The sequence below is a fragment of the Amphibalanus amphitrite genome, unplaced genomic scaffold (genome assembly GCF_019059575.1).
Source record: "Amphibalanus amphitrite isolate SeventyFive unplaced genomic scaffold, NRLGWU_Aamphi_draft 000702F_arrow, whole genome shotgun sequence".
NCBI classification, from domain to species: domain Eukaryota; kingdom Metazoa; phylum Arthropoda; class Thecostraca; order Balanomorpha; family Balanidae; genus Amphibalanus; species Amphibalanus amphitrite.
The window spans coordinates 228,877-245,314 of NW_024882196.1; the positions used below are offsets into that span (position 1 = coordinate 228,877).

A 16,438-nucleotide genomic window follows, 5' to 3' on the forward strand; every position below is an offset into this window, starting at 1 on the left:
GGACCGCTGCATGACTAAAAATGTAGCTGACAACCAGGGATGCGGAGCCGTGGAAATTTCAGACGGCTCCGGCTCCGGCTCCGGCTCCGGAGAAAAAAATCGGCTCCGGCTCCGGCTCCGGCTCCGGGTGAAATGTCATTGCGGCTCCGCCTCCGGCTCCGGCTCCGAGTAAAATGATCCGGCTCCGGCGGCTCCGGCTCCGGCTTCTACTCAGACTCATTACATCCCCTATGCGATCAATTAACCCATTAATGCCGCTTGGGTCATATATGACCCAAAAGCAACATCTTAACATTTTTTCTAAATGGAGGCAAGTACGGGTGGAAGAAAAAAGGCGATGGGCCGGATTGGTACACGTTGCTTCTGTATTTGTATAACAAGGCTATTTTGAATACCACATTGTTTTACGCCTTGTACTGTCAAACCGAACTAGGTAAATAATTGTTTCCTCTTAAGAAAAGGAGCCGGAGTCGCCCCCTTTTTGACGGCTCCGGCTCCGCTCCGGCTCCGGGCTATATTGTTTCACGGCTCCGGCTCCGGCTCCGGCTCCGGGCAAAATATGCCGGCTCCGGCGGCTCCGGCTCCGGCTCCGGCTCCGCATCCCTGCTGACAACACTTGTAGAATCATGCGACTATAAATACCTTATAATTAGATGAAGTGTTGAGCTCAGGCCAAAGTAAACTACTTTGATCATACTGGGTTTTAGTATGGTTACATAACACGGCATCGTGATTTAACTTTTCACATAATTATGTCCATTTGAGTTTATTTTTAGTTTACAGCATCTTGAATCTACGACCTGTCAGTTAGGCACTCATATGAAGAACACTTATACCTAAGTAAATCGAAGGCCTCCAGCCTCGTGACATGAATGTGCATACCGTTTATCGCGTGTTTTTGGCTGCGAGGAATTCTGCTACCGTAAGAATCGATCACTTGTGCTCTACATAGTGTGCATTGCGGTTTGGATTTGAGAGAGGCACCATGTTACTGTAACAAGCATTTTCTCAATTTACCGAACCCATATCACTTTCTTGCGTCCCCGCATGTTTTGCCTCGGGAGTCGGGACTCCTTTCCTATGGAGAAAGCAATTCCTCGCTCCTACCAGTTACATAAGGTGCTACGACTTACGTGAATAAATGTCACGATCTGCGGTCCTCCACCTCGAGCCACGTGCGAGCTGTGGAGAGGAACTTCCAGAATCCAGAGGAATTGATCGCTATGAGTGGCTCCTTGGTCGACTGGTCTCAAAGACAGAATTAGAGAGGTATGACAGGCTGGGATAACGTCTCACAGAACCACTTCCGAGCACAGTGATCAGTCCGACAAGCTATTTCCACCGGTAGGCTCTCATAATCTCCGTTCTGAGTTATTCAAGATAGGCCCAGGACATATTTAAAGGTCATGGGAGACTGGCGCCATCGGTGCTTTTTTAACCCTCTCCCATGTAGGGGGGGGGGTTGGTGCAACCCCCCCCCCCTGAGGTTTTTCTTAGCTACACCCCGAACCGTTTCAGATAGCCTGCTCAAATTTTCAGTACCTTTTGGGGCATCCTTTGCGCAACTTTTGGTAAAATTTTTTTGTCAAGGTCATGTCAGGTCACGGAGTTATGACGTCATAAAGGGAACAACCTCCGGCCAGATTTACGCTAAATTGGAGATTGCTTCGCATTGGTATAAATGCCGACTGACCTGACGCACTGATGGATTGTTTTAGAATCACAACTGGCTGATTTGACATTGACACAATGTCCGTTGACATTTTGAAGGTCACTAAAGGTCAAGGTAAGGTCAGTGACCTCGGTTGACCTCTAATGACTTCTTGCACTTGTATGGCTTTTCGGGGTATTTTGATGCCCTGAATTCGAATTTGCTATCCATTTCAGGCATCGTCGGTTGTTTCTTGTTGTTTATTTTGGGTCAGGGTCAGGTCAGTGACGTCACACGCCTGACGTGACCCAATGCACAAATGACCTTGCAGACTTCCGATGCTCCCAACGCATCATTTTTAGAGTTATGACATCGAAATACACACCAAACGATAGAGAATTGATCAAGGATCACGATAGTGAAGGTTTTAAGTCGATATCTCTTACCGTTTTGCCGCAATCGGCGCGGAAATCTGAAAAAGTAAGATTTTTTCGAAAATTTGACCCTTGACCGGTCATAAGTAGGTCAAATGTTGACCTAGGACCAAAAAATATACCACCAATCGCGAGATCTCGTTGAGAGCAATCCGTTGGTCTTTTCCGCTAAGCTCTACGACGCTTCGTTTTCAAACGCCAGGGGGGGGGTCGCACCAACCCCCCCCCTGCATGGGCGAAGGTGGCAAAACACCGTTTACGGGCGAGGGTTAACCTCTCTCGCTCAACTGTCCCTAAGCTCTATAGCTTAGCGCATGCACCTAGCTAACATTTACCAACTGCAACTTCTGTCCTACCAGTAAATAGCATAGCCAATGCGCCAACCCACACGGCCAGTGGCGAAGCACTATGGTCGTTATCCCCACACACACCAGTAAACCACCGACCACCGCGCTCTAGTTTCCCAGTCCACCTACACTGCAGCCCTCAGACGGTAATTCGCCAATAAAACCACCTCGACAGGCAGCCCTCCATCCGGAATGACGCCATCCAGCGAGCCATCACCGTGCGCCGAATTAGCCGCCGCCTTTGTCCCTCCCTACATTCACCACCTTATGAGAGTTTCCGCAGCTTCCGACAAGGCTGCCATCGATCCGTGACAGTCTCAGACTCCGATGACGTCACACGTCCCTGTCCCAGACAACTCCAGTGACGTCACCGGCGGCTGAGAGGGTGGCCGGCGATAGCATCGGCGGCGCGTCGGTCGTGTGTTCCCGCAGAGACCGAGCGCCGGACTGAGGCAGCCACTGCCGCAGTTGGGCTGAAGGATGGCTGCTCCAGGGAGTGCTCTGGGCGCACGGGTGTGACCAAGGATGGGGCGATGGGTATAAGGTGATGGAGGCGGGGTGTGACTTCGAACGGGTCAGTGGGGACAAGGTGTCACCGAGGACGAGGCGTAGGGGACTGGATTCGACTGAGAACAGGGGCGATGGGAACAGGATTGGACTGAGAACAGGGGGAAGAGAGTGATCAAGGATGTGCCAGGGGGACAAGGTGTCATAGAGGGCGGGACGATTGGGACAAGATGCCACCGAGTACCGTGCGATGGATACGGGATGGGACTGAGAACAAGGGTGATGAGGACAGGATGTGAACGAGGACGGGGCGATGGAGGCTGGATGGGACTGAGAAGAAGGGTGATGGGGACAGGATGTGAACGAGGACGGGGCGATGGAGGCGGGATGGGACTGGGAACAAGGGTGATGGGGACAGGATGTGAACGAGGACGGGGCGATGGAGGCGGGATGGGACTGAGAAGAAGGGCGATGAGGACAAGGTGTGACCGAGGTGATGGGGACGGGGCGGTACTGAGGAGGGGGTGATGGGGACGGGTAGTGTGGCCAAGGACGGGCCGGGCCGGAGTGGAGCGGAGGTTAGGGAAAATTGTGGAGTCGGCAGTGTTTGTTGTCACGGGTCGGATGACACCGCGCCGGGAGGCATTTACTCAGATCTCAAATCCACTCCGACATCTCCGATGCGCACCAGTGACAACGCTTTTCTCTACAGAATTCACTGCAGTGCTTAGCTACCAGAATATTGCGCCATAACATCCTCCGTGCATGGTAAGTTTCACGACTCACAATTATTTTTGCGATAGAATAAGCTTATGGCACGGATGGCAAATTTCTCTGAGCTTCACTTCATGGATTAAAAAAAAATTGGAAAAGCTGTTGCCACTACAAACATAAAAGTGGCACTACACAAGAAAGACATTTCTGCTCCGGGCGTCTCGCCTCTCAGCTTTCTTCTATCACCGGCCATCACTGCTGCTAGTGGCCATTGGTCGCCAGGCGTCGGTCCTCAGATGAACCTCATCAGACGCCGCGGCCGCCTCATCGCGCTCCGACAGAGACGCAATTCAGTCTGAGCACCGGTCCAATCCAGTTCGAAAAGCGCTGGTCGAATACGTTGCAACTTGCAGCAGGGGTACAGTGCAATCCTACCCTAGAGATTGTTCAATTTATTCGACCTCAGCACTGCACCGGCCCAATCCAATGCGATTTCATCAGTATCACCAGTCTATTCAGATCGAACTTGGTGCTTGTTCATTCCAATCTGACCTTCAGAACTGGCTCAATATGACCTCATCACCGGTCCAATCCGATTCGACTGGTCCAATCTTATTCGACCTCAGCATCGCATCGGTCCTACCAAGCTTGACCTTGTCACCATTCCAATCCGGGTCAACCTTATCACTGGTCCAATTTGATTCGACCTCATCATCGGTCCAATCAAGTTCGACCTTCTCCGGACCGCCGCCGTCCAGCGTTCACTGCGTCGGTTTGAGGAGGCTGCATTTTACATGGTCGGCGGCGCGACACGCCAGCAAACCCGAGCGAAATCGACCGTGGGCGGTGCTGGGGTCGTCTGGAGCGCGAGATAGAGGGGGCGGAACAGGGAGGGAGGGTGGGGGCTCCCTCCACCGACCGAGCAGCCCGAGGTGTTGCGTTCGCTGAGGAGCGCCGACCACCTGTTGTGCGGTCCATCGAACAGGGCATCACGCCAGCCGCTGGCTCGCCAGGCCTGATGGTTATTATGGCGTCAGCCGATCGGCATGGCCACGCCAGGGCAGCGCAGTGGCGCGACCGGCGACACGAGAGGACCGGACGACCGACAAGGACCACCGGACGGTCGGCTGATGCGCCACGCTAATGGGAGTACAGCGCACCGTAATAGCTGCTTAGGATAATGTGAATGGCGAATGCCAACAGGCGATTAGAGAAGTTTGCGTAGTGCATGGTATGTGATCAAATATTTCCATTGCGTTAAGTGTTATTTGGCTCTACTTTGGTCTAAGTTGCTCAGGTAATGAGGTAACATTGATCTGTTTGTTCAGTAAATAATGCAATGATAGCTACCTTCCCTAATCGACTTGGATAATAGCGTGACGATATTCCATACTGTTCCAATACTCCTCATTGGCCGTTTTCACGACGGAACTTTCGCAGAGGAACTTATTTGATACCTAAAAAGTACCTACCCTTAGAGGCCTTAACATCCCTCAAACTGAAATATTTTATGTTCAAAATAATTTTAGAAGTTTAAATCTGGGCATTTTTTGCCCTCAAATCACTTATTTATTTACAAACACAGCAATTTTTGGTTCTAGTAGCCCACCTTTCGACTATGAGGTATTAAATCAGCGTGGCAACTTGCTCCCTCTTTGCTCCCTCGGGTATCTAATTCCGGAATTCTTAAAAACAAGGAAAGTATATATCGAGTTCTCTTTTATACCTATTCAGTTATGTTTTAATGGTGATCAAAATATGACAAATTTTTTAATTACATTTCATATAAGAAAACACGCAAAACAATGAAACAAAAATAACTACGGCAGATAATTACCTTCAGGTATCTAATTCCGACCAATCAGCACCTCAGTAGGATATGACGTCATACAAGAATGGTGGTGAAGGCCGTTTGCAGTCCCGGCCGGTAGGTCACGTGACCGCCGGGCGCCTCGGGTCACGCGGCGGTCGGGAGTCGGACGCGGGGCGTGGTCGCGGGCGGACGCGCGGGGCATCATGCTTTGCTTTGCTTGCTTTGTTAACTTCATATAACTTACTATCGCATTCGTGTGAAAGCCAAACACTGCTCAGTGCCCTTAGAAATTGAGTTTTGGAAAGCTCAAGTCCCTATAGCTCCTCAGGTCGGCAACAGTTGAAGCCTCATCTGAGCCCATGTGAAAAAACGACGGTAAGGAACCTTGTGTTGCTTTTTCTTTTACCGTCATAATTATCTCAAACCATCACAATTTTGAGTTGCCACATTGTCTGCTTCACTACATTCGTGTAAAACTTGGGTGAAGGCTGGTGGCTCAAAGAAAGGTGAAGATATTTCTTTTAGTGCCTAATCCGTGAAATTGAAATATCCCGGCTTTACAAATCTACACTTTTCATTTTCTCCACGATACATTTTTTAAAATTGTTTAAATTTTATCTACATTTGTTAAAATCGGGGCTTTGGTTTTTTGTAAACTAGATCGTAAAGTTTACTATAGTTTTGTGTAGCCTGATGGCTGAAGAAAATAGTAATTTTGCTAAAATGATGTGCGGAAATTTGTTGCTTTCCAAATCAAATTACTCATACCTATATTTCATTCAAAATTAGGAGGCATTATTACTGTTTTTTCTTGTAACATGAACTGAGTTTGGGTACGGTGCTCCGGAAACGTTGTGGAACTTTAAGCTAGCTAGAGCAGTTTCCATAAAAATTGTTTAGGTAGATAGTTGACATGGCTTGTTGACAACTCTTTTGCTGTTTCTAAAAAAGTGAAAAAATATTTTCCTGCATTAAGCACACAAGGCATGTTATTCTCATAAGCTATCGAATGTGTGTGTGTGTTTTTTAAGCTGTTTTTTTAAGCTTTTAAGCTGTAACTTCAGTTACTTCACTTTAGAACATATTGCCCAGAATGCGTCACTGATCATGAGCTGGTATATCATATCATATGTAGCAAATACATAAATGAGAATAGTGTGTCATGAATTTTTGTGCATGCTTCTGGATCATCTGTAATTACATCAAAGGCTCGGCTCAAGAGTGTCCTGCCGACCAGCTTATGCCCAACCCTTTCTGTCCGCAGAACGTCGCCTGCGACTCCCGCACGCCGTTTGCCCCGGCCGTCCGTACTGGTCTTCGCGCTGCGAGCCGCGCTGGAGTTCGCGGCGGCGTCGTGGAGCTCCCATCGGGACGGCGTGTGATGCCCGCGTCGAGCTTATAAGCCGTGAGCTTCGATTGGCGGCTCACGCGGTCACCAGCTGTATGTACAGCCTCGGCCCCGACGACCCCGCTAATGGCCGAGACCGGCATACCCCCGGCATGGGTCCGCTGTCCGGCGCAGCGCTGGCCGCCCGCATGCTATGCTACTTTTGGCTGTATCGCTGCCCAGCGGGAGCGCGCTCCACGCTGCGGAAGAGGTACACGTTGCGACCCGACTGAGGACTGCAACCGGATGGTGACACGTCGGCCTCTGCGCCCTGGCCGGGGCAGGCGTGACCGACGTCACAGTGGAGGAACGCCCAAACAAGACCAGCCCACCGTCGGAGCAGCATGGAAATATCATGTTCTGCCTGGACGTCGGACCCGGCGGCCGCAGTGCATCTGCACACGTGCGGAGAGGGGCGCTGGAGGCTACTCTGGAGCTTCTGCCATTCCGCGGCGCGACTGCTGGCAAAACGGCGGCGATTGAGGCGGTTGGGAACAGCTGCAGCAATGGTGATGGCGGTGATGGCGACATGGCGGTTTGGGACTTCATCTCAGCGCGGCCGCCGCCCAGGCGCCGCTGCGCCCGGCTGCTCAGCCACCTACCGGATGGCGGGGTGGCCCTTACGGCCCTCACGCCCGTTCGGTCTGCGGCCACGTTGTGGGGTGGCGGTCGCGGGGTTAGCGGCGTTGGACTTCGTCCTTTATCCAGACTGCACCGTACCATCTGAACGGATGGATCTGCCAAGAAAGATGACATCCAAGGCGGCTATGAGGCGATCACAAAGCTTCACCAAGAGCTTCTCCTTCATGGGGCCGGCCGGCCGTTAAGTCGCAACACCGGCTGCCGAGTGCCAACAGCTGCGTGCGCTGGCGCCGACGCGTTGTGGGCCGCGCTGCTGACGCCCAAGCTGCGATATCAACCATCTATGAATAAGTGGCAGCGGTGGCGGCTTGTCAGTTGTTAACGTGCCAATTAACAGACGTTGCGAATAGCCCGCGTTGGAATCGCATGGTTGGGAACACAACGCAAGTAAAAATGGGCTTCCTTGATGAACCTACTTTTTAAGCATTGTAGCCTTTGTAATTTTGGATGTTTTGCTGTAGATATTATTTTCTACATATATACTATATAGGCACTCACGTGCTTTAAATCGCGCAATGCAATTGAACCATGGTAAAGACAATAATAAATGAACTGAGAGCTGACATGCCCCATGCTTTGTGTGTGTATGTGTGTGTGTGTGTTTTTTTTTTTGGCGAGTCGATAAAAGTGGTTTTGGACACTGGATGAGTTTTTAGGGGTGTGGTGAGGGGGGATGTAATTCCACAGACATTCTGTCAGATTCACTAATGCAGTAGGTCTGTGCGGTGTTTAGTTATCGGAGCATTCTTTGAAAGTCGTGAATAGGGCCACCGAGTACCTAAAGCCGTGATATTCCCCCACAAAAAACTTCTTTTAAATAACCGGGGATAGGTACATGAGCAGAGTAAATGCTATTACGAACGCCTATCACAATGCTGAGCGAATAGGAAAATCCATAGATGGAGAATTGTGCCGCGTTACGGGTGCTCGGGCGCACCCAATCCACCGTTACCCCAGCGGTGACCTTGACCCGCATCGTCTGTCTCGGCTCCAAAGCCAAACCGGCGTGGAATTGGGAGCGTTCGAGCACTCATGGTCCAGCGCAATTCTCCACCTAAATCCATTCCTGATACACATTTGCTTGCTCATAGTCATGTAACCCCGGTAAATTCACCCAACTTTCATATTGGTCGCTCCATAGACAGATGGCCACAGAGATCAACTTAAAAGGCCATTGTTGCATTCATTTAGTGGAGATCATTAAAGAGCCGTGACAGGCCACAAGTCGCGTGACATCATACGTGTAACGACCAATGACGACGGCCTGCAAAACCCAATGGAAGCGGCTAGCAGCGTGCAATAAAACAGGGCGCTGCTTTCTAAATGTCTGTCGTGCGCCATAAATGAATATATTCTTTGTAGCCTGGCAGCTCAGTATCTTTTTTTAACTATTGTACTAGTATTTAATAATTTCATAATTTTATAATTGTGCTTACGCTTTATGTTGATATTAGTGATAAATCCTTAGATAAAGTAAATCGATGTGATATTTAATAGAAAAATAGCAAACTAACGCACCATTCATTCGAAAGCTGGGGAACCTACTAAAAAGAACTACTAAAATTCCTGAGGAACTTAAGGATCAAATGGGGATTAAATAGATGCCTGCTATTCCGTCGTGAAAACGGCCATTATGAGCAATTGAGCAGCCCGACCTTCTACATCCCCGGCGCCACAAAAGTTCCTTACATCGCACAAGAGCCGGACTTCTGGCGAGTTGTACTTACTAAGCTACCACGCCACTCGCCAGGGAAGGTTAGTAAATATGGTAAAATGTAGCCTGGCATTTTGAGGCGACGCGTGCTCAAAAACCGACAACCATATCTCACAGAGGTTTTTTAGGTTTTAGTATCGGACTGCGTCTGTAAATGGGTGTCATACCTGTGGGCGTTCAAATAAATACATACATACATCTCGCAGAGTGTATGTACCGGTCCCTGAGAGCTCGCTGAAGTCACGATGTCGCTGACGCCCGTGTCCAATCTGTCGACAGGCGGTAGCCGTGGTGGACGTGGTGGTGTACTACGAGGCTTTCTGTCCAGACAGCCGCTCCTTTATCTCCGACCAGCTGTGGCCGGCCTACCAAAGGATGCCCGACACGCTGCGGGTCGAGCTCGTGCCTTACGGAAAGGCAAAGGTATGTGTGCGTCTAGGTACATATGGCGATATTCGTTTGAAACCTTTATTTTGCATTATTGCATTATTTGCGTTTGCTGAAAAAAGTTATTCCATTTATCAATACATCAGTGAGGCTTGGGATCGAAAGGTGTTCAAGGCTTCGCACTATATATAAAATTTTGGAATACAAATATATATATAAGCAGAAACACAGCGGGCAATGTGAATTAATAGCATTTTGTCACATGGTCAATAAAACCCAGCCGTTGCGTGACCTAATGTGATATGCAGTCAGCATCTGCCTCGTCATTTATTTATACTCATTTGATTGAATGCACAAAACATCGCTATTTCATGGTTACCTCATGACTCGTATTGCCAGCCCTGAAGTGTTTTGACAGCACTTGAAGTGTGGTTCCAGCGTTCCCAAACATCCACAGCAATTCTACACACCACCCAGCAGTTCAGCAAATCTATATAGCCTTGAGCAGACCGCTCCCAATAGCATCGTCATCTGTGGTAGGGCGGCAGGCTGTCCATGATGAATCGCAATGGTGTGCTCCTCCGAGAAACACCAATCATAGATCATCACACCACTTACATACATAGCTCGCAGGATATGTGTGGGAATTTAGCAGAGCAGGCGCATGGTCTCGCAAGGAAAATAATTTAAATAATTGTAGTGAACGTCGCCTGCCCACGATGTCTTTTAGGGAAACAAATGTGCTGCTTTGACAGGCAAAATAATGTATTATTAAAACTAAATGGAGAGGACGAAGCTGTCTCCGGATGGTTCCTTTCCCATGAGCTGAGATGTATATTTAGCAGGTGCTTGCTATAGCGGTGAAATTGGCCCATAGTCTGTACCGGTCCCAGGAGCGGCGTTCCGGTAATTGGGTGCCCACGTCCGCCACAGATTGGAGTCCGCAAGGCGTAGAAAGCGATAATTGTGTTCTTCAAATATTCAAAATGGTTGGCCGTCTCACGCTTAACAATAAGCGATGCATATGGGTGTTGATAAAGCTGCCTGATCTACGTATTTCTGAATTCCTTCAGTATATCAGTGAACTGATTGCGTAGGTGAAGAGCTTTTCCAATAGGATTATTTCATGATTTCGACGTGATTTCTTAGGACGGTTATCAAGAATTAACTATATGCATTGACATTCGACGTTGCATTTGACCATGAGTGTTCAGTTGGCAATGCTCTTGGACATTTGTGAACTGTGATTTGTGAGCACGCTTTTCTTGGTCATATCAATGAAGGTGAACTATGTGATTTATGCATTTCCATTACGTGTTCGTAATTTGGCGATTGTCAGTTGGAATCATGTTTCGATTTTCTAAATCATGCATATTCTTGTTAACGTTGTTTGCGTGTCTGGACATTGCTTTGCTGTTTTGGCTGGAAAAGATGCACATGTGCATCACCAATATGCCAATAAACCTTTAAGGAGCATTATACATGCTCCCCAAGTACAAACTATAATAACGTATGTTTTCTTTAATGCACACATATTTGTGTTATAAAAAATGTTTATATATTTGTGTTATATTTTTGTGTTATAATTGGTCAACCACCCATATGTCGTTTTTGATCACCAAATGTAGACGATGATGTACATAATTACCTATTATATGTGTAAAATGATACCATTTTATACATTGTTCAAAATGTTTTTGTAATTTTGAAAAAGAAAGTTTTTAATAAATGCTCTTCATACAGTGCTTTTGCTCCGGATTTATATCCCCGTAGCTCATATGCTTCCTAATGTCATGTTCCTGCAGCTATGAGAAGCGCCCCCTTCCATTTTGATTTGGCGGTGGCCTGGTTAGGGTGCATGTCGCTGAGCCTCGACCCGAATGTGGCCGGTCGAAGCCATTTATCAGGCGCAGGGGTTGCTTGTTGCCAGTCTGTCGCCTGTGTTTCTGTCCTGAGAGTGCCCTCTGTTCAGTGTCTGCAGAGGGTCTGCTGCTCAGTGTCCTTTATCTATGGGTTTGCACTGTTCAGTGTCTGATCCTGCAGGTCTGCTGCTCAGTGTTTTGGGTTTGCTGCTCCGGTCTGTTAAACGTGATAGGTAAGTACGTAAGTACTTACTTTTACAGTTTACAACCATGGCTAGGAACACTGAGACATTTCCTTTTTTCATTCCTAGAAGTAGTATGTGTGAGTATACATTCTATCGACTACAAGGCTGTTCATTACTGTATTGGCTTCGGGCTAAAACTGGCACGACAATGACTTGGGAATGTGCCTCGCGTTGGCCTGCTATTGACATTCTAATCAATAGATGGCACTGGCATCGAGCGCCTGAATGCTATACTGTTCCGCAGCGCACGCCTGAACACCGGCCGTTTGCCCCACGTTTACCCCTGCTTCTGCGATAAATTTGGGTTGCGATAAACGATTGCGATTAACCTTTTAAATTGTTATTTTTATTGCATTAACTCAGCTCATGTAGCCAAAAGTGTGAGGGGCGTATTACGTTTGCCAGTGCATTGGTATTGTATCGCTATGTGTAGAACAATCTTATAGTGATCACGCTTATTTTTATTATAATTCCAAACTTGTGGGGCAGACCGGATGGCGGTTGCCATTAAAAGATATCTTCTTACGATGGATTATCATCTGTCCTGTCTCATTCTCTGGGGGATGCCGACATCTAATGAGCTCCCTGGTGACCCAATGACGCTGTTTGCCAGCCTGGTATAACAATCGGGACAGCTGAAGTCTATACGGAGCAGCATGGACAAAATCTGAAACTTGCGAGAAACGAATGAACAACATGTCACTCTGTAATCTGTGGCATATATTTGAAAGCAATTGACAAGTGGTTGATGATTATATTTTTTCCTTGTTTACGACGTAGGTACTGTGCTGTTTCTTGGAAATCGTACCCAATGCAGAACTATTTTTCGTCATGCAGATATATTCACAATAGCATACATTCCACATAGTTACAATGTGCTTTTTACCTAACAAGTACATTTCACTTGACTAGGATTCATTATAGCGACAAATATACGATGGAGCCTATTCTGGAGTCAGTTTATATGTTTCAACAATTCGGAGACTAAAAAATAGTATATGCTGTGTTTCACCTACTGCAAGTTTTTTTTTTTTTGCACAGTGCACACTGCACATGCAGCACAAGCCAATTGATTATTTCAAATAAATAGCACCTAGATCACAGCAGTTACTAAATGTCTAGCAGTACCACAAATGTCATGCTACAGATCAAGCGCTCAAGCTGTCAGCAGTGGAAACTATAATCCGATTATACGCTGTGTGGTCTGACCTGTACCGCACCAGTGCGTTCAAAGGAACGTTTGAGAAGCGACCAGCAGAAATAAAACGTATGTAATTGTGGCCCAAGTCCGCTCCTGCACAGACTTTCCCGGTGTCAGGAGGGACGTGAAGTTTAATCAGCAGTTGGGGCGAGACGGCCATCTTCTCCGAAATAAGTGTCTCGGATGGGAGTCGCAGCATTATTTATGGAAAGATGCATTTACATAACTTAAGAACTTTGAATGGTCCATCAGGATTCATTTAATCCGGTTTTCATAAGCGTGTTCAGTGCAAGATGCCCGAATGCGATATCTAAGACTGTCCTTGCTCCGTTGTTTTCGTTGACAGAAAGATTCTGCAATGGACATGATTCCCAACAAAAACTTGCTGTATGTTCAGCAAATGACATGATACCCTTTAATGCAATGCCGAGTGTCAGAGCTGCGCATGACATCCTCTAGTCCTCGAGGTAGGGGGCAACGGAAGTGTAGCAAGGCTACATCTTGGGACGCCTTAACATTTTCAGATCGGGACCCAGCCGCCCGCCATACTCCCCTTCCCATACTCAGTAGCAGCAGTCATCATACCGTGGCGCTCTGGTCACAAGCCTTCCATCCCAGCACCTCATCCCCACCAGTGTCAGCGCCGTCGGGACAGAGAGCCGGTCGGCCGCCGCCGCCGTAGCGTCAGCAAATTCTCGTCTAGAACGGACTACCGTCCTCAGTAACCCCGCAGGATGAGCGACAGAGGCACATCACAGCCCCGAATGAGCTGCTGTGGCGCAATGACCACAGTCCGCTGTCATCGCCACATGCCTGCCCTCACTGCGACTCATCCACAGCTGAGTCAGCAACGGCCGGCCGCCGTCGCCGCAGATTCAGCAGCCTCATCCGAGTCGAGTGACTGTCTCCAACGACCCAGGGGCGGAGCCGCGAGGGTACGTCACCAACCCCTCCCCGAAGAGCCCCAAATGGTCACCAGGGGACAGCACAGGACCGAAGTCGCAAAATCCATCAGCAATGAAAGGGGACGTTGAAAACACTCAAGTAAAAGGTTACAACAAACACTGGATGTCAAGTCGTAGCTAGTATACAAGAGAACTTCAAGAAACCAGTAAAATTTCAAGACATAAATTGCATCCCAGACGGTACCCTGGGAGCGGACCAATCAGAGAAGAGTTGGTAATGACCCATCAGAGCGGCAGAGGAACGCTCGCCGCCGGAGGCGGACAGACAGATCCCTGGGGGACTCCGGCCGAGTGACACACGCCCGATCCCACCATCTAAGTTCCCTGAGATTATCCTGGCGGCTGGGTGGGGCAAATGAAACTGGGTTTAAGAAATTTATATTATGAATTAACAACGTAACGAATACAGCTAAATATCAATACCGTACAGGCTGGACGCAGGTTACCAAAGCTTTTTTAGGAATATTGTGTGTGGATTTTGCCTGATTGGTTATTATTCGGCAAATGCGTCGTAACTTGGGAAATGATTTAATCTATGGAAGAAGCTACGGAAAAGGCAGAACTTTCCGTTAGGAATCAGAACCTTAGTGGGTTGGCGAGAAAACTGGCACATACAGCGTAGATAATATTTTGTTTCCAATGATTGAAACTGGCTTAGTTTCCGGAACGCGTAATATGATAAGATCTGTTTAGCTTTGTTGGTTAGGAAATCTTCGAATGATTAAATGTTAGGTAACAATTAGCAAACCAGAGTATGATATCAGTTGTAAAGGAAAATGTTCACTATTGACTTATCGTCGTTGGCGGAGAAACGTACCCTTTCTTTACTGTTTTACTGTTACCGCTTGCTCGCATTGCTTCGCTTCACAAATATATCAATCTGTTATTTTCATAAGAGTCTTGAGGGAAATTTCGGGAAAGGGTAGGAGGTTATCAGTACGAACTGAAGGGACGGAAAGAGAGAGAGAGAACACGAGGGTAAATCGGGACGATCGGGACAAGGGAGAATTATGGGTGACAGCAGAGAAAGACGGTAGCTGCGAACACTGACTCATCCGCGCACTGGTCGGAGGCTGAGGAGCTGGCCCGGAGAAGTTCCAGAAAGGTGAGTGATTTTCTTTCATTGTAAGGTTGCGGTGTTCCGAAATCAGTAGAAGGTTTTCTGTAAATTCTCCGAAGGTTGTGTAAGTACATAGATATCAGGATAGGATTCGGGAAGTAGGATTAAAGATATTAGGATGTACATCCGTTCGTTTGTTTATGGGATCAACGACTAAAATATGCCCTGCATTCCTTTCATACGCCCATCCTAAAGCCCCGACGAGTTACTGGTGATCAGTTCTTGTCGTAACCCGTCCATTCGCTCATCCTAAGCCCCGACGAGTTACTGGTGATCAGTTCTTGTCGTAACCCGTCCATTCGCTCATCCTAAGCCCCGACGAGTTACTGGTGATCAGTTCTTGTCGTAACCCGTCCAAACGCTCATCCTAAGCCCCGACGAGTTACTGGTGATCAGTTCTTGTCGTACCCCGTCCATTCGCTCATCCTACGCCCCGATGAGTTACTGGTGATCAGTTCTTGTCGTAGCCCGTCCAAACGCTCATCCTAAGCCCCGACGAGTTACTGGTGATCAGTTCTTGTCGTACCCGTCCAAACGCTCATCCCAAGCCCCGCCGAGTTACTGGTGATCAGTTCTTGTCGTACCCCGTCCATACGCTCATCCTACGCCCCGACGAGTTACTGGTGATCAGTTCTTGTCGTACCCGTCCATACGTCCAACCTAGCCCGGTGAGTTACTGGTGATCAGTTCTCGCCGTACCCTGTCCGAAGGAGAGCCCAATCTAGACCCCCCGTACTAAATATATTATCCATCAGTCTTTCCATTAATAGACGTTGGTTTCCGTTGAATAAGGAAAGTATGGGTTGAGTAAGATCAAGATAGGAATGATAACGCGCAGCTGAACTTGTGAGTGCTCGCCTTGACCGAGCCGTATTTTGTGAGCTAAGAACGTTAGTTGTTTAGAATGAGATAATTGAGGATTACGAAGTAATTTCCGTGAACGGTTTAAGAGCGCCAGGTGTTGCTTTGAGCAGGGTTAAAGTAGGATGTTAGCCTTGTCGGAAAATGATTATTCAGTTAAACCGTTGTTTTATGCTATTACGATCATACAGTGGACGTAAGGAAAGGGATACGAGTGCGAAGTAGGAATAGGGCAGGTAGTCCGAGGCGATGTGTTGTTGATGCGATGGGTAGGAATTCCTCGGGAAATGTAAGGGAGTCGAGAGTAGGTTGAGGCGGGAAGTTTCTTTTTTTTTGTTATCGTACGGGCAATTGTTTTTTTTTTCTTCGAGGCTAGACGGCTTGTGTGCCCGGCTTCTATGTCGATATTTCTACCAACATGGCTTTTGTATAGTTGAGTGCGTACAGCGAGAGGTCTGTATTGTCAGGGCGGTGTCAACAATGTCTGCACGTCTTATTTCGACTGAGAGTAGGGGCCGTATCGTAGTGTCGTGAGGTAGTGACGTCGGTAGGTTTGTCAGTAGGTGGAAAGGTGGATTGAGTTGGAGT

At 48.0% G+C, this 16,438-nt stretch overlaps 1 protein-coding gene across 1 annotated transcript in view; it reads left to right on the plus strand.

Moving 5' to 3' along the window:
- Positions 1-16,438, plus strand: part of LOC122364847 (gamma-interferon-inducible lysosomal thiol reductase-like) — a 35,089-nt gene that overhangs the window by 4,734 nt on the left and 13,917 nt on the right. Inside the window, exon 2 of the mRNA XM_043335619.1 lies at positions 9,489-9,632. Within this exon, the coding sequence (XP_043191554.1) occupies positions 9,489-9,632 (144 nt within the window). The remainder of the gene's footprint in view (positions 1-9,488; positions 9,633-16,438) is intronic.